Source organism: Sparus aurata, chromosome 23 (assembly GCF_900880675.1).
Source record: "Sparus aurata chromosome 23, fSpaAur1.1, whole genome shotgun sequence".
NCBI classification, from domain to species: domain Eukaryota; kingdom Metazoa; phylum Chordata; class Actinopteri; order Spariformes; family Sparidae; genus Sparus; species Sparus aurata.
Window position 1 is genome coordinate 5,480,735 of NC_044209.1, and position 19,517 is coordinate 5,500,251.

General features: G+C 40.3%; 1 protein-coding gene across 7 annotated transcripts in view; it reads left to right on the plus strand.

The window, feature by feature from the left end:
* Window positions 1-11,848, plus strand: part of LOC115574780 (thyroid hormone receptor alpha) — a 107,585-nt gene extending 95,737 nt beyond the window's left edge. For all 7 annotated transcript variants that reach the window (XM_030406384.1, XM_030406382.1, XM_030406386.1 and 4 more), the window contains 2 exons: window positions 21-279; window positions 2,832-11,848. In XM_030406384.1, the coding sequence (XP_030262244.1) occupies window positions 21-279; window positions 2,832-3,082 (510 nt within the window). In that variant the 3' untranslated portion in view covers window positions 3,083-11,848. The remainder of the gene's footprint in view (window positions 1-20; window positions 280-2,831) is intronic.
* Window positions 11,849-19,517: the final 7,669 nt, after the last annotated feature.

A 19,517-nucleotide genomic window follows, 5' to 3' on the forward strand; every position in this document is an offset into this window, starting at 1 on the left:
CATTCCTTGATGTTTCGCAGCTGCCTTGTGAAGACCAGATCATCTTGCTGAAGGGCTGCTGCATGGAGATCATGTCGTTGCGGGCCGCGGTACGCTACGATCCAGAGAGCGAGACGCTGACACTAAACGGTGAGATGGCCGTGAAACGTGAGCAGCTGAAGAACGGCGGGTTGGGCGTGGTGTCGGACGCCATCTTTGATTTGGGCAAGAGCCTGGCTCAGTTCAACCTGGATGACTCGGAGGTGGCTCTGATGCAGGCTGTGCTGCTCATGAGCTCAGGTGAGGAATAAGTAATGCTGGTGCATGTACACACATTACATTCTTAGTACTGTATCGTAGGCAATTTGACGTGGTTTCAGTTTTTCAAAGATGTTTCACCTCTCATCAAAGAAGGCTTCTTCACTTCTAACTAACTGGAGGGGAGTTTCAGGCTTTTAAACTCTGTTAAGCACACGTGTGAGCTCTGTGTTTCAGAGTCCAGTTAGAATAACCATGACCTGGATGACTGAGAACCTTCATCAACATACATGCTTTAAAGTGTACAGATGTGTGATCTTAATATTTAAACCAAGTTTACATCTTCACATTCCGACTACTTCTGCAGCTCTTATAGACGGAGCTTAGTTGTAGTATTTTGTCTTTTTCTGTCTTCTTTTGCAAGGACCAGAGTTTTCCTCCAGCTTAGAATAAAAGTATTTTTTGGTAAAAACAGACTTAAATATTTAATAACTGGCACATTAATAATACAAGGAGTGAAGGCTTTGCTGCCTCTGAGCTCAGATCGTTTAACTGGCTCATAGTTTTCACTTTTTAGCTCTTCACTTCAAAACAAGACGTTTCATTTTTTTCACATTGACATGGTTACTTCTGTAAGAACAAGGAGTCGTGTCTCTTGCAACATCAAAGGAGAACAATACCAGTTTCACACATCCAGATGATTTGACTGGTCATTCTGAGGAACTTTGTCAAGTCTCAGAAAAGAACTATAGTTATATATTATGTAATTGTATAAAGTTTAATATTTAGTTATATAATTATCAAATCAACTTTTAGACTTCTTTATTAGTCGTTAGAAATATGGGAATTAGTTGAATATTAATGCCATTAAAAGCATTAATCAGTGATTCGTTGATTGTTTACAGTTTAGTCAGTATGGCGTCAGTGTGGTCTAAAACAATACCCACATATCTCGGCATCTCGTCTGAATTCCCACACTTCCTAAATGATCTGAATAAAAATAATCTTCTTTCAATCCCATCATTGACAATTTTCAGGGTTCGTACGGGTGCTTGAAATCCTTGAAAGTACTTGAATTTCAATGTTGTGTTTTCAAGGTCTGAAAAGTGCTTGGATTGTCGTTTAAGTGCTTGAAAGTGCTTGACATTGTAACTCTGTGTCTTTCACAAATTGGGATCAGACTGGATAATCAATTTCTGAAGTTTTTGTTATTATGAAACATAATTTTTAGATATTTACAGCATAATACAGTGTACATAATTGTGATAAAAAGTGAAGAAGTTTATATATTCCTGTAGATACGTATTTTACCCCAGCAATAAGGTGCTCGAAAATCTTAAAAATGACCCTTAAAAGTGCTTGAAAAGTGCTTGAATTTGACCTTGAAAAATGAGTACAAACCCTGAATTTTGTAGACAGCCACTGTTATATGTAAACTGGAGCAAATAGTCTGATGCATACTGAGTAATATATACTTGAGGTTTAACATCCAAGAGAAAAATGAATTTTACCACAAAACAAAAGTCAGTAAGTTTAATTGTCTCAGCTGTCAGTTGAAATGATGCATTCAGTGTGCTTGGAGCAAAGTCTTGGACAAGAGCATGGTACTTGACGCAAGTGAAAGGCAATAATAGGTAGTAGGTAAATGTTTAAAGGTAAATGGAGTGGAAAAAGACAAATCCTGCTGAATTTTCCTATATAAATATGGAGGGATTTGAGGTGCTATCCGGATGCAAATCATTTTTTGTTTAATCATGGTAAGGTTTCCATCCTCAAGTTGCAGACTGGGATCAATGTCACTGAATTAGATGGATCACAGAAAACGTCAGCTCTTTGACTTACTTTTACTGCTCTTTACTGGCATTATTGTGTGTGTATTATTATAAGTTACTCACTTTGAGTTCAGATTGGTTTCCCTTGGGTCCATTTAGCTTACTCAAATAATTTACAGCCAAGTGTTTCAAAGCATAATTGTGCCAAATACAGGCATTCCTTTATGGTAATAGTAAACAGCAATAGTATCAGCTAAATAAAGCCAGATCCATTTAGAAATCAATTTTTCTGGATAACCCCATGTTTTAGAGGTTAATATGCTGAATATAATCCAGTTTAGCATGAATTTTAACATGATTACCAGAAAATCAAGGAAAGAAAATGCAAATGTTGGTGTGTTGGTTCAAAAATAAAGTAGTTGATTCTTGTTGTGCTAGAACATGGCGTCATATAAAAAGGGCCAATCAAACATCCAAGGAATGAAAACTATACAGGAAACCTCGTTTTTTCACGTATTAGATTGAGGAAGGTTACACACAAATCTATTTTTGTATTGAATTTGGCTTAAAAGTGGTTAATTGTGCACTTATGACCTGCATCATCCCTGGTTCCAGTTTGGCTGAACTCCAGCTTTTGTTCTGTTTCTCTCGCCCTCATTTGCTGCCCTCTCTCCAATTGCCAAATTGTTCATATCTTCCTTTGGCTGTTAAGACTAAAACTTGTTATGATGTTTTGGAAATGTACTTTGTGCTTCAGCATGAGGTGGAAATGTTTCCTAAAAGTAGCAAATGTAATACTTTATCTCATCCTTATCACCCCAGACCGTTCAGGGCTGACCAGTGTGGAGAAGATCGAGCAGTGCCAAGAGGCTTACCTGCTGGCGTTTGAGCACTACATCAACTACCGTAAGCACAAAATTCCCCACTTCTGGCCCAAGCTGCTGATGAAGGTGACGGACCTGCGCATGATCGGTGCTTGCCACGCCAGCCGATTCCTCCATATGAAGGTGGAGTGTCCTAACGAACTTTTTCCACCACTCTTCCTGGAGGTTTTCGAGGATCAGGAAGTGTAATTTATGGAACGCCTAGTCCCCCTAAAAGAACCCTGGACACAGAAAGAAATACATGGGGTGGCTTAAGTGGAAGTGGAAGCATGGGGGAAGGACAAGAGGCGAAGAAAGTCTATATTTTTGTTTTTTCTTGAGTGGGAACGTGCCCTGTAAATTTTTGTTTTTGTTAAACACCTACCAGATCCACCTCCTGCCACCAGCAAACACACCAGAGAAACACACTGACAATCTGGATTTGTGTATTGTCATTTCTAAAAGGTACACACACACACAGTACAAAGTTGTAAACGGTTAGTTATTCACCTATATAAATCCCAGACACACTGCCATGAACGTACAGTACAGTAGATCTTTATGCAAATCTCAGCAATTAACTCCTCTTGCACCTGTTGGACAAACAACTGCACTGTTCCTACACTAATGCAAACTGAGGGGCTCTGTCATGTCCCTACTCCCCCCACAACCACCCCACACCACAAAAACTGTATTATTTTCTAGTTTTTCTTTGGGACTAGACCATTAGCTTCTCAGACAACCCCTTCCCCCCACCGATCACCGATCTCCCATGCATCTCCTTAACTGCAATTGCACTCTCTGTCCGCGGGTGCAGCCCACCCCTCATTCCTCCGAGGCTCTGCGAGTGTTTGCCGGCCTACCTCCCTCACGTACTGACCTCTCTATCTCTCGCTGTCTCACGTACACACAGAGACACACACATGTTATGTATGTGCACAAAATACACCCCTACACTCTTACCTCATAGCTTATATAATGTATTTCCTCATTTGTTGTGTGGGTGGTGGTAGTTTATTGAGAAAACATGGAGCCACGCAGTCCTCAGCTAACCATGAATCTGTTACAGTGGGAACAATTTGTATGAAGCCCTTATCTATAATGTTGTTATTGTTATTTATACATAGACCTGTGTGACACATAATAATGCATTATAACATTTGCTATGTGCATTACTATGTCTTGAAACTGTAGTCATAAAACATTGGTAAGTTTTAATCATTACACAGTAATTCATTGTTATTTGTTTCAAGTTAGGGCAATAGTTTGCATTTGAAAAATACACTTATTTTTTCTTTATTCTTCCGAATAAGCATATTTACCGAAATAATGGACATGGGTCCAGGGTTGTATATTTTGACAACTGTTAGATGATTACAATTACGGAAATCTACCCAGAGAATGACTTGTAATGTCTTTTCATCAGGTCAAAATTTGGCTGTACTTTTTGTTTTCCGTGCCAATTACAGCAGATACAGCATGTTAGCATGCTAAAATAAGATTTCGAAATATACCAACATATATATACATTTGATCCATTTGGTCCATTTGGAAAGTCTAGAAGAGCCACTCTGTTATATTATATAACTCCCATCAAGTTAGAGGCAGGATAAATCCTGTTTGGTTAGCTGCTCAGTCTCTAGATGTCTCAAGTGTGCACACTTCATTTGCTGCACACAGTGAAGATAAAGGTGATTGAATACCTGGAAATCCATGGCATGTTAGCATAACAACCACTTCCATTTTAACATGCATCTCTATGGCTATGGATAGTTAAAGTGTGTTGCGACAGATCAGTTGACCCTCACTGAACTTGCTGTTAACGGTGAGGCGTAAGACAGGCATATTGCCGTCTAGAACCCCATTCCTCATTAAATATGTTTACAGGAAGTACTGTTTTATTCTTAATACGTAAGACCTTTCAATGCTTATTGAGCAGAGACTGAAACAAATAGGTATTTTGTTATGATACAGAAATAAAGGGTATTATAGCTATAGACTACATGGAAATCGTTTCCACTATTTTATATCACAGTGTTACTGAGGAAACTAAAGAGAACTGTTAGGTAACAAATTTACTTTATTAAAAGAAAACACATTTTAAAATCACAATACAATGTAGGTGCAATATGACTTGAAAATGTATGTTACTCATTAATAGTTATATTAATACTGTACTTACATACGTATATACATATATATATCTAGAATACCTCTCCGACACATACCTCCTGTTTTTGTTACCTCACACACACACACACACATTTAACACGCACCCATGCAGTTGTTTTTTGATGTATTACCTCAGTTGTTTTGTCGCTCCTCTCCTCCTCATCCTGAATAACTCCTGGGCTGCACCACACTTCTGTCTCTGTGTGTGTATTATGAGTGCGTCTTCTCATTGGAGCCCTCTCCCTGTTAATTACACCACAGCCCCGCCTCCTCACCTACCTGCTGTGTTGTGATAGGTCCAGCGAAGGAAGATGGTGGTGGTGGGAGGGCATGTTGTCACTTACCTCTGCACACCTGTACCCTTTTCAAGTCCAGCCTGAACCGACAGATTCTACCTCACCTCTCATCTCAGTGCAGCTGCCCCTCTGTCTGCAACACACTGACATGCATGCATACATATATAAATATCTATACAGCGCACAAATGAGTTGCCAACATGGACCCATTGGGTGTGCTGCTCCACCGACAGTGTACAGCAGGTCTTTTAACTGGTCTGTGGTTCAACATTTGACTTTTTCCCTTTTTTCTTTTATTTTTATGACACACCACGTGGGACCAACAGTCACTCTGGATTCAGTTTTTATTTCACAACCCAAACCAACACCAAGAGCAGGGGTGAATTTATGACATTACAGTGTGCCGATTGAACTCAAAGGAGACTGTCAGGGGACAAAGACTGCTGGAAGCTGAGTCTCCAGTGGAAGCCATTTTGGCCCGATTGGGTCAGGCCAACGGACGTTTGTGGGTGGTGACTGGGAGGTAAACAAAACAGCAAGTGAGTCAGCAGTATTCTCCTGTGGATACGATTTCATCCCAGCCGAGGTGGGGGATTCGGTGAGTGCGTGACTTTGGCAGGTAGCGATGTGACTCAGGCCAAGCCAATAGCAGACCGCCAGACAAGATTGGACCCTTGTCCTCGCACCTGCAGTACATCTCTAGATCCTTCCCTCGCCGTCGCAGCAGAAATGGACACCAAGCAATTTCAAAGACTTTCTGAGCGACTGTCCTATCCCAGACACTTGGAATATGAATTAAACGCTGCTGAAATAAGCTCCACCAACCATATCCCGAATTGCCATCCACTACAAATAACTATCAGGTTTTTTTCTGTTGCACTAAAACCACAATGTCTGTATCCCTTAGGAGCCCTGAACCCCTTCCTTTACCCCCTTCCCCCACATCTTTCCTGTTCCTGCCTGTATTTAGCAGTCTTAACAGTATTCTCTAACACACCCAAGAACACACACAGTTTGTTATCTCTCGATTACCTGTTGAAACCAACAAGGACTGTGAAATGGCCTTCAGGCGCCGCCACTCTCAGTGTTACTAATCTATGGTGCAGGGTATTAAAATAGAACCGTAAGCGCTGATTATACAGGGATGCACACAGACACACACACAGCAGCAGCAGCAGCAGCACACACACAGCAATAGGATGATCAAGCAGTACAGTTTCATACCCGCCATCTCCCGGCCTTGTGTGTTTGTACCGTACTTTGCTCACTATCACTGTGAATAAAAGCCATGCTGCAACAGGGTCATGGCTCAGACAGGGAACCGCTGGCTTAGTAATTCTGATTCCGAAGTTGATGTGCCTCACAGAGGTCGGTGATACAAATATACATTATACAGTATACAGAAGCATATATTTATGGATATATATATAGAGATATATAAATGTTACAGTTGTAGTTTGTGGCATTAGAGCTTGTTCAGTTGCTGAATTTCTGCTGCCAGCTCAAATCCAATCATGACCAGTCATGTAGCAGGGGGTGTCGGTACTCAGTTTACCCAGCTGTATTAATATCTTTAAAGTAATTCTTACGCATTGTTTGCAGTTGACGTCATATTGCATTATGATGCTTGTTTGCCTTGTGGTGATCACCAACTAACTTTCATAGTTTACCCGCCTTTCACAGACCTCTAAATCACTTCATTTAGCACAGCGAGTACCTTAAGCAGCTCTGTTTGTGGTCCTGAAACAAGACCACAAACATGAGATCAGGTCTGGTCCACATAACTTGGCAAATTCAAGTTAAGATTTGAGCTGGCAGCTGAGCCGCTCTCGTCTGTCTGTCTCTCTCTCTCTCTCCTCTCTCTCTGTCTCTCTCAGCCAAATGATCATTGGAGAAATCCTCACCCCGTCCTCTTAAAAAAAAAAAACACACACCAGCACCACAGAGCACACTGCCTTCAGCCATGATCAGTTGCACCAGCATAGCAGAGAGACAGACTAACAGTCAGTGACCATCCTCCTCACCAAAAAGCCATTTTATCCGGACATCACTGCTCGCTATGATAGTGCTATGTTCACGCAGCAGGCAAATCAATTAGTTGTTCAAATCTGATCTGGTAACAGTATTATTTCTTGGAAAAATCTCATTTGAGATTCATTTGCTTGTCTGTATGACCTTGGTAGTCATTGTGAGAGGGCAGCCAGGCACACAGTGATGAGGAACATGTTTCGCGCATGACCAACAACTCGAGATGCTGCAACAAACCAATGACACGGGGTGCTAATTCTAACTTTTACGGCTTCATCACCCCCCCTTGCAGTGCATTCACAAGGGGAAGGCATGAAGCTTATGAGAGTTTCACAGATTTGCGCTGCGTGTTTGGACGTAGCCAGGGTGGTGGCACATGAGGCAATTTTGCAGGCAAAGCTAAATGGAAAGGCCTTCCATTATAAGAGCCACAGGGTCAAAATTGTGTTTCCCTCTAAGAGTAAAACACCGGTTTGACAAAAGCAGCCATGTTAGTTGCCTCAAAAGCTGCACTCTGTACTACTACCTGTGCACCCTGTATTACTTCCCGCACTTCCTGGCCAAGCTGCAAATCAAAACCTCCGTCTTTTCCGCACAGTGACCACAGAATTGTGTTTTCTCTCTCTCTGTCTCTAAGAATAAAGTTAGGGTTCGGTTTAATGTTTGTTTACACTCAGCTTAAATGTGAAGATGGAAAAGCTCCGTCGCTGCGGCATGGCGTAAAACTATAACATCCACTCTGAAACATGTCATTTGTTTTCCACAAATAAATACTTCTACTACTTTTATTACTTACCCAGGGAAAACATAAGTAAGTCACTAACATCCTTTCTATCTTCCTAACATCTGTCATTTCCTGTCCTTCCATCTCCAATACCCAACGTTCCCATTCAGTAGTTCCTGTTTATCTCAGTCCTGTCCCAAGTCCTCATCCCTGTCCCCTTTCTCTATTTATTTCACTCTGTCCTCTTTCCTTCCCACGCACACGAAACACTCACATAAACCCGCCCCAACTCATACTAGCACTCTGGTTGAGAAAGATGACAATCCCTGCAGGAATATGTCCACATGTGGAATGTAAAATACTGAAATTGTACGATTAAAGACACGGTGTGAAGTCCCACACTCATGTTGTTTTTGATGTTGTTGATGTTGCTTTCGTTGTGCACCAAGTGTTCGTTGTTATGCTTATTCTGGGGTGGATGAGTTCGTAGTTGGGTTTAAAACCTCGATCGTGTGTGACAGACTGCTACTGAAGTCCTTTTTTTTTTTCTAAATATAGTATGTTTATAAAAGATTTGGAGTGACGTAAAGCAAGAGATGAAGTGACTTTATTTTGGATAGAGGAGAAAAAAAATGTTTTCTATGAGTATTCTTTCATGTCGATATTACTTTGCATCTGATTTCCTTGGTAAGTAAATGTCTGTCTATCTGTGTTGATGCTTTACTGTGAGAAAAATGGCTGTATATGCACTTTTAGACCATCGTTGGTGCCGTGGTAGCTAGTGCTCAAACATCACCCCAAGGGCCAGGGTTCAAATCACCTTCAGTTTAGCTGATTGAAAAAGAAGGTTTGCGTGGCTCATGCAACAGCCTGCTGTTCACACCTGTAATCAGATTTAGCATTTACACTTTTTCGTTGCCTTATTTTGGTGTTGCAATCTAATGCGTAACATAATCAGAACTCAGAACAAAGCAAAACACATCCATTTGTCCATTGGTCACATTGCATTATCGGATGAGCGTTTTGGTAACAAAGCTAGCTCTGCAGTGTGTATTCCACCACATTAATATACTCCATTTAATCACAGGTGACACAAACTAAGTTCTGGTTTGGATTCATACTGTAGCTTTTTCAGATTCTCAAGTTTTGATGCCTACAGTTAGATTTTCCCACCTTTTTTTGTCACTTACCACCACTGCTGCCATGACAGAGGCAGAAACACTGTAAATACATCCGAACACATACATTTTTGAATCTTAAAACCCTCTTAATGACGCAATGGTAATCATAGTTTTTCACTTGGGCCCAAGAGTTTTCTTGATCATAGCTTCTGTCAGCCATATGAGGAGCCACAGCTCAATAGCAAACTAGCTCCCGAGCTGCTGGGAAAGCAGACAACTTGAAATACATAAACAGAACTTACGCTCACTATCATGTGGCGTTTAATGCTCAGGCCACATTGCTCTTGTTATATCATTGGCTGTAACTGAGTTAGAAACTAATTGGGAACTGCATGTTTTTCTCATATCCCATAATAAAGTGAATAGCATTTCTACAGCTAGTATTTCTACACACAAATTACAAACAGCTATAACTATATGGTGTTTTGGGCCTATAAGACAACTTGTGCGGTCAATAAACAACGAGCCACAGGGACTCTTCAGTCGACCATGTTCTCCCTCTCTGGCTGCTAGCCACCGATATGAAAAGTCTAATATTGTTTCCCAAACCCTTAGCATGCACGTTGGTCAGCTCTAAACCTATCTGGGTCTACTTCCACTCTTATATTGGGTAAGGTGGACCAATGGGCCCCATATAAGAAACTCTAGCTAACACAGCAGCAAACAACACATTTTACAGTTCAGTTTCACTCCACACTGTACAATTAATGTATTTCTTTTTGGTAGGGACTGTACAAAATGTCTTAGCAAAGGAAAGGGAGTTGAACCCTTACATTTCATGACCCTCAGCGGTATTGATATTTTATTTAATTGGAAAAGTATCGGATAAAGAAGAATAATTTCCTGCTCTTCCTTTAACAAAAAGAATGGGTGACTAACCTTGCCCTTTCCTAATAACTTTCATACAGTCCACTAAAGCTATTTTGGTAGGGGATGTTTCATTTTATAGTAAACTTAGGTCATGCTGAATCTATTACGCAGTGAGTTGAACTGAAAGTGAATGAACCTGAATCCTGCTTTCCACAGTTGCTTGAGCTGTATCACTCGCTAAGCTGAGTATTTGCTAATATCCCTGATCTGGGTCAATTAAAAAAAAAAAAAAAAAAAAAAAAAATCACGCAAAAAAAACAGCCACATCCTGATCTTAGCCTTTAGATTGCTCAAAATGAATCTGACCTTAGACCAGGGCTCATCTAACAATGTATAAATCTGCTATGTATTAATCTCAATGTTGTGACAAGAGTATTGCATTTGATGGATTAAAGCCTCACATACAAAAAAGGAAAGCGACAAAAAAAAGAAAATCACAAAATACAAACCAAAAAAACAGAGATTTATACAACTGTTCATACCTCATTGTACTGCCATGTGCCAGAGTAAAGGAGGGGGAGTGATCAGTCTCAAGCAAGGAAAATCACTCGTAGTTGTCGGAATATGAAACAAGACCCTGCAGTGGTCTTAAAATGTAGCCCCATTTTTTAAAAAAAAAATGTTTTTAAATAAAACTTGGTGGCTTGAATAGTTTTTAAGCAGGACACTTTGGTTCGGAGCTCCTGGCCACATCCTTGAAATGTAAGCTAGACTTTTAAAAAAAAAGAAGCAACCCACGCAAAACGTGATGAAGAGGGTGAAGGAATTTAGTAAAAATGCTTACAGGATCAGTTCAAGTCATAAGATACACCATTGTGACAATGTTGTGGCTCTAGAAGAAAAAAAAAAAAACGTTTGAAAATAACTGCACTTACTTTGTTTTGTTCTTACGGAACTGATGGCATGAGATATGAAGCCATGCTTTTGAGTATTTATATTCAGCTGGCAGATATTTATTCCTTCTGTACATGTGTTCTGCCCTGACAAACCAAGAGAGGACTGACATCTTATCAGGACATTGAGTAGTTTGGCCAAATTAAATCTTTAAATGCAAATTACATTTTCCAAAATAGTCGGCAGCGCCAGTGAAATCAAAGATGGTGCTCCTGCCCCTCAAAAACAGCTTTGAAGAGAGATGTTGTCCTCTCCTCAAGCCTTCAGATCTTCACAAGTGCAGAAAATGCAGTTAGATATTTCTATTTTTGACCAGTGTACTTTAATACAGGCCAGTCGATTGTGCCTTGAACAAGAAAGGTTTAGGACCCCAAGTCCCAGCCTACTATTCCCATGATAACAATGTCCTCTCTTGTTTTTGTTGGTCGCTCCCTGCAGCTCCCCTTCACAGTGACTTTATGCAGTAGCACACAACCCGGCCCTAATTAGCGTATCTGAGAGACATCATGTGAGGCCATGCACAAGCAGGAGACTATTTCCTGTTAGCGAAGCAGCCATAATTTTTTGGCACAGCACAGTGTTGAATGTAAATCTGAATGAGACGTGGGGTGGAGATACACCCCAGCTGAGAGTTTGATGGTGTATTTTATAATGCTGGTTGTGGGTTTGTAACGGGCACGGTTGTCGTTTGTCTTGTTTTCTGTGACAAATCATTCATGGCACAATCAGAATGGCATCTCAATGGCTCCAAGCTGTTTGTGTTTGTGGCTATGTGACGTTCATTTTCAACATTAAAAATTATTTGATATCACTTTGCCTACTTTGTCTTTGTCCACAGGAATACCGATCTGATATTCAAAGGTTTTTCTTCTGTTTTTGAATGAACTAATACGAATGATTTTGAATATAGAGTATTGTGTTGATAGGGCTGTATTTTTCCACCCAAATGACCTTGGACAGTGTTATGAGTTCAGTCTTATGTCACTGACCTCTACCAGCTGTCATTGATTTCATTGACAGGTCGAGGCAGATGGCCGCCCCCATGGAGTCGGGTTCTGCTCTGAGGTTTCTGCCTGTTAAAAAGCAGTTTTTTTTTCCTCACCACTGTCGTCAAGTGCTTGCTCATTTACCCCATGGGGTAAATGTCGGGTCGCTGTAAATGCATTAATCATGGAGTATGGTTTAGACCTGCTCAATTTGGAAAGTGTCATCCGATCCGACTAATGTTGTGAACTGGTGCTATACAAATGAAGACAGCTTAATTGATTGATTCCATTGAAGGGACTTCAAACTTTCCTTTTGGATGAAATCACAGGTGCAACAAAATCAATATCCGGTTTCATTAGTAGAAAAAAATATATCAGCACACTGTGTCTGATTGGTAAGAGGAAAGTGGTATCGTTTTCGGTGGGTTTTTTTATATGCATTCAGCTTATTACAACATGAAACATTTTATAATGTGAAAACTATTCACAAAAAACAACAAAATACTGTTAGAACATTAAACATTTCATGTTAAAACATGACTATATAGCATGAAAAGATCTTGCTATGATGTGAAACCATTTTGTTGTAGCAAACATTTGAAAACGTGACATATTACCGATCCATTTCCCTTTTTCCAGTGTGGCAGCAATCTACTTTGATGGTCTTAAACATTCATCCCAAAGGAGTTTGGTTAGCCGTTAAACCGTTAAAACCACCCCTGAACCAAAAGAATGTGGACACTGTGCCCACATGATATGTGGTACCATACTAATTTGTACAAAAACCTGAGGGTAATTGATTAATAGTTTAATAAACCTAAAAAAGGTTTCTGTAATAATATCTATATGTTGTATTTGCTAAACAATATTAGCTGAGTATATCAGCATTAACTTAGGTGCACAATCAAATCATCTTTGTGGAGTTTAGACGTTGTGTTCTGACTAAAAAGTGTAAAATGTTGTATAATTTAAGAAAACATACAATATTTCTTTGCTGTACAACAAGAACACCAAACACAGTATATTTCCGCTTTTCAGAGAGAGTGTTGTTAGAAACCCTAACAGTACACAAGCCCCGCTGCAGCTGTCTGTGGACTCTCAGGGACAGTATGTCACCTTTGACTATCATCAGTCAACCCATTAAAGAGTTCCAGTACTATTGACTCCCGTATTGACAAAAACTTGACAGCAAATGACAGCACAAATCAAATGTGTGTAACAAAACAAATCTAAACTGAGAAGACTCTTTCGCATGTGCCTGTCTATTTTGACCTACTGTAAATCCAGGTAAAACAGCTGCGTCTGACACGTCGTCCTCACTGTGTTTACCTGTTTATCTGGGCTCTGAAGAGGCTACTGGTGACCTACAAGTAAACAGTATAACATGAAACACACAATATTCTGACAACATCTCAGTCAATAAATGTACAGATCATGGATGTTGACAGCAGGCCTGTCTGTGAGTACTGTAGCCTCCAACAAGCTGCAGTCTGTCCGATGCAGAGTTCCAACAAATCCATCACGGGCCCATGTGTCCCTCCTGACTGAGTGAGTGATAACCAGGTAAAGCATAGCAATCTTCTGTGGCCCCAGAAGTCCCCTATGTCAGCCGACTTTGGGAATTCTATTGGTCCCCGGAAATACCAGGAATATGCATCAATAAGGGTCGGTCATGCATTATTACCTCATTTTATACCCTGTCTTGCAAAATGACCTTGTATCAGTCTAGTTATAATATTGTTTATAGTGAGACTGTACTGAGAGATGACGAATTGAAACATAGAAAATCCAAATCCCCACAATAATCATGTATGTTCTTCATTTGTAGAATTAAGAGCCATTAGTGAATGTAATGCTCCCTGTTATTATGTTGTAGATGCACAGTCAAGATTGGTTACCCACGGTGCACCTTTGCTAAATTTGGATACAGACTACTAAATAATTACAAACTCTGAGACGCATGGGAGTCAGTCGATGTCAAATTTGTTTTAGGGTTGTTGTGGAGGAGATGATGTAACAACGAGCAGCTTTGCTCTCCACCAATCAAAAACCCTTCATTGCCAAACCCCCCCCAAACACCACACACACACACCTCCCTCCAAAAAAAACACAGAGGGGCACAGCTGGTACTATCTGTGCAGATTGGCATGGGTAGGTGTGTGTGTGTGTGTGTGTGTGTGTGTGTGTGTGTGTGTGTGTGTGTGTGTGTGTGTGTGTGTGTGTGTAACCCTCTTACACAGACACAGATTGAGAGAGCCGGACATCCATTACAGATTTTTCCCCTCGACCAAGGGAAAAGTGCTCCCAGCAAGGCTCTAAAAATAAAACGGTGTGTTTTGATGATGATTCTCATACTCACCGGCTTTGCATATCATTTTGATGATTTTGCAGATTTCGCAGAAGTGTTAAAAAAGGTGAAAATCATAACAAGTCTGGTCAGACTGACAGCTGCAGTTAACAGAAATGTGCAAGTTTTGTGTGCTACGATCCCAAAGTGTCAGTATTTGATGAGCTTGGAAACCCAGAACATCATTATTGGACGAGAAAGGAATGAGACTCAAAAATCAACATTTTTTTACAAATAGGACCTTTAAAGGACACGTCAGTTTTTTAATCTGAGCTTTCACAGTGACCTTACTCGATTAGTTTTATGTACGTTGAAAAATGATCTCTTAGATTCGCAAACATCTTATATGTTATTCATGGCACAATGCAAACGTGTCTCTCCAATAACTACCGTACGTAGTTTTTCTGAATGCCCACCAGGCGAATGGTCATGGCGTTCTTACCGTCCAAAGTGAGATTATGAACATAGCAAAGGTTACTTGTCACATTTTAGCATGTTACCATTGTCGTCAGCATGTTAGTATCTTCACCGTACGACTCGTACGTTTTCTGCACCAGATTGTTCCGGCTTTTTATTGAAGGAATGTCATGGAAGCACACTGAACCCCATAGACGTTGATGGTCAGACCGTTGCCTTGCGTGTTCGCTCACTACCATCAGTGTATAATTATGTGAAACTGAAAGCTAGAATGTAAAGCACTTCAGATAAATGCATCCATTTTCTATTCGCTCTGTGGGAAAAAACCCAACACTCCATGTTTTTATGGCTGCACGACTGCATCGGGTGCAACATTTTTATGCTAATTTGAATAAAAAAAGAAAAAGCAAATAATCAGGCTGGCATGTTTGGAATGTTTGAAAATCTTCTCTCAAATTTTAAATTAATTTCTGTCAGTTTGAATGACGTCTGGCCACGCAGCGTGACTTTGGGGTCGGTTAGGTCTAAGAGGATGAAAATGGATCAAGCAGTGAGAAATAAATTGTTTTAAATACCGAGGATCTACATGGTGCAGTCACACTCGACTACACACATCCACCTGACTCCTCCAAACATACACACACACACACACACACACTTAAAAACACATGGCTGCCCCACCCCCGTGGATTCATTCATGCAGACTGGTGTTATGTAAGAGAGTTACCATCCTCTCCGAAAAGACATGTCCTTGTGTCAACTCCATGTGTCAGACCAGGACAGAGGAGAGAAAGAGAGATGGAGAGATGGAGAGAGAGAGAGAGAGAGAGAGAGAGAGAGAGAGAGGAGAACAAGTGAATAAGCATGTGTGAAAACAGATGAGAGGGCAGAAGAGACAGACAAAGACAAATAGAAGTGAAGACTATAGGGAGGGAGAGAGGCCCCACCATGGAGCACAACCTACAAAGCCTGTGGAATGCAATAACACACACACGAACACACACACACACACACACACATAGATGCTTCGTAGGAGAGGAGGAGGTGCCCATTAAAAGGCCACTGGCAGGATGATGGGGATTTAGAGGGAAGCAGAAGGAAGCAACAGGGGGTGGGAGAGTACTTGTGAAGGATGTATGTGTGCGTGTGTGTGTGTGTGTGTGTGTGTGTGTGTGATGGTGAACCGCCTACATGTTGAGGATGTCGACAATTTTCAAAGAGATACAGTTGAACATTTTAACAAAATTTGCTTGAGACAGCGGTTGTATGGTTTTAGCACACACATGCTTTCCATGGCACCAGCTCAGACATTTCAATTTTAGAGTGCCATAATAGGTCCGAATTCATAATAAGTGATCTTTGTATTGAAAACATTTCATTTACAACACTTTTTAAATCTCAAAATGAAAACCCCTTAAAACATGGTTTGAAATCTAAAATTCTGCAAAATAAATATTCATTGCTAAAGAAGGAACATGAATCAAAAACATCCTCACCTGTTACATGTTAACACTCAACTGCTTTATCAGGACTGTGTGTGTGTGTGTGTGTGTGTGTGTGTGTGTGTGTGTGTGTGAGCTGTTTGGTTTGATTGACATCTGGCAGCAGAAGCAGACAATCTCACAGCTGTCGTCAAATTTTGTTTCAAATGTTGTGAAATGCTGAATGTTGCATGACATGTTCTTCCAAAAGGGCCCCTGCCAACTTTAAACCAAAAAAGAAAAAGGGAGAGGAATCTCCTCTTATCATAGCAGAGCATGGCCATATTAATATAGGCTCTGTGTGTTTAATACAGCCGAGCCTAGAAGTTCTCTGTTTGGTCTGTGTGTGACTGAAATTAGCCTAATGATGAAGCCTAATCCTACTAGCGCACTTAACAGTCTTAAATCACACATGCCCAGGTATTCCTTGTTCTGTGGTCTGAAATAAAAAAGCACAGAAAGACAGATTTTTGTCTTGTCATGTCATTATAGACTACATTATAGAAGGTAGAGGTCTGTTGGTTTCATATGACTAAGCCTACAATGAAAAATCTTTATTCCTATCTCATAAAATATATCAAACTTCAATCCTCTGTCTGCCTGTTCATCCCTGTGTCCAGGTTATTTAGGCATTTGTTGAAACTAGTGTAAAAAGTCATATATTATCCTACACAGACAGTGATATTGTAATGTAATTTATATTTTTAAAAAGAGGGTAACTAGTAATATGCATAAGTAATATGCATTTCGAGAGTAACTTACCCTGCACTGCTAGTAAATGGCCACATCTTTCTTACGTGCTAGGTTGTAATGCAGGTTTTGGATTATACATGTGTAGTCTTCATGCTCAAGTCAAGATAACCCTGACAATATCCTCAGGATGTTGTAGAATGTTCTATAACTGTGGTACCTGACAGCCACAGACATCATCATACAACTCTTTACTGATGCATAAACTGACAGTTTAGGTTGGTTGGACTGCTCCGTTGAATCATATTTGTGGAGACAGTTTTTTCTTCCAACAAATGTATATTTAATTGTAGTCTAATATGTAAACTACTCTGGTAAAGTTGCATCGGTATAAAAACGATGTTTATCCTTAGTGTTGATCAGTTTTTCAGAGCTGTAGCTGTTACAGTTGTTCAAGTTTTTCATAGTTTAACAATAATGTGATGCTGAAATCTTGCAGTACGAGCTGGTGACCCTGTTCAGTAGTCCTACTGCTCCCTCTACAGGATGCACTGGCTACTAACCAGCAGTCCTTCATCTATAGGCCAAGATGCAGTGAGTGCTAGACTGTACGCTTATTTATAGGAAGGGATGGAATGTAACTAAGTACATTTACTCAAGTACTGTGTTTAAGAGGCAACAGGCTCAGCATGAGAGATCGTCACAGCTAGCTTGACTGAGTATTGCCATCTCAGCTTTTAATTTAGGCCGAATTCATGATTTAATGTGGTTGAGCTACTTTCATTTTTATCAGTATCACATTGTATTAATACATGAAAATCTTTTTTTATATATTCATTTCATTGTAATTACAAACAAATGATCAATGTGAAGCAAAAAGAACACATTTTGTATATAAATATGCATACATTTAAGATGAATACTTCTAATTCTTCTAATTCTAGCCATCTGTCAGTCAGCCCGAAAAAACGTAAAGCCCTTCTACTCCTGCAGCGTCACATCTTCAGAATTACAGAAGTAAACTTTCTGTTTTGTGAATTTTGTAAAATCATATCAGACAGGATAATAAGACAGTGGCTCCAATCAACAACCCCCTTACTTTGTCTGAAAGTTTATATATGCTGAATGTGCTGTTACCTCAGTGATCAACACTTTGTTCAAAGATGCTCTTAAAGAAAACACACAGGAGCTGTTTTCGGTTTATTACTGAACATAAGAAAAGAGAGCAACAACAATCACAAGTGTCATTAGATAAAGTGCACTTCATGTAAGCGGTGTCAGAATCTGTGAGACTCGACGGAAGCCTACTGACACGACCAATCACATCACATCCTACTCAGTAATGCACGTGATGACTCACAGGTTACAGGCTTGATAATGCACACTGCGATGAATAATGCACGCTCAGTGATGCACAAAGTTACTCAATAAATACACACAGATACACGGCTGTGCTAACAAGGGAATATAAACAACACTTTGGCCCACACGTATGAAAGCATGCCGCTGTACAATATAAAACTGCATAAACACACACTAATGTGCAAAAAGGTGTTATCTGAGAAGTTGTCCAATAATATCTAAGTTACTGGCAAACATATATCATATTCTGGCAGTGTTTAAGTTACAATCTGAGACTTAGGTGGCCTGGTTTCACTCACTGGACCCTTTGGCATAAAGTTACAGGACATAAACCTTCAGCAACCCGACAGGGCTTGTGTGTAGAATGAGTTGTTTGATGTAAGAATGCAAGACACAATATATCCCAAAGTGGACAATAAAGGAACAGTTTGGCGTTTTTGGGAAATACACGTATCTGCTGTCTTGGTAAGAGTTAGATGAGGAATTTGATACCACTCCCATGTCTGTGGAGTAAAAATTAACCTACTGCCAGTAGCTGGTTAGCTTAGCGTAGCACAAAGAAATAACAAGAAACAGCTGGTAACACCTGGTAGCCACCACTTGTAAAGCTCACTAATTCACATGTAATATCTTGTTTGTGTACAAGTTAACAGAACAGAAGAAAGGAAGGTGACAATATATTTCCCAAAATGCTAAACCATCAGCCCAGTCGCCGGGATTAATTGTTGGCAGTTCTCCAAACCATGGATACCTTCAAATGTGCACATGTCATACCATATTGACATGTTTACAATATGAATCACATTACATTAAAGGAGAACTTCGGTCGATTTAAACATGCAGCTTCATGGCTCAAGCTACCCTTGACTTGCCAGTACCGAAGACGCGAACAAATTTGGTCCAGCCATTACAGAGCTCCGTGAACGGAGACTTAGCATTGAACGCTAACAGCATGGGGTCAGAACTTTACACTGTGTTTTAAGCGTCTTAACATGCTCCACATCTCACACCATAAGTTATGCAACACCAGCAGACACCTTAGCACACAGCACTGTAGCGTGTATGACTCAAACTGAATAAAAAAGTAGTTAAAACAGTGTGTTTGTGCAAGGAGCTACCTACCTGTTTGTTGACATCGGCGTCTTCCGGTAGCTAGACCAAACTAGTCAATCCGTCGAGCGTGCACTTACTCCCTCA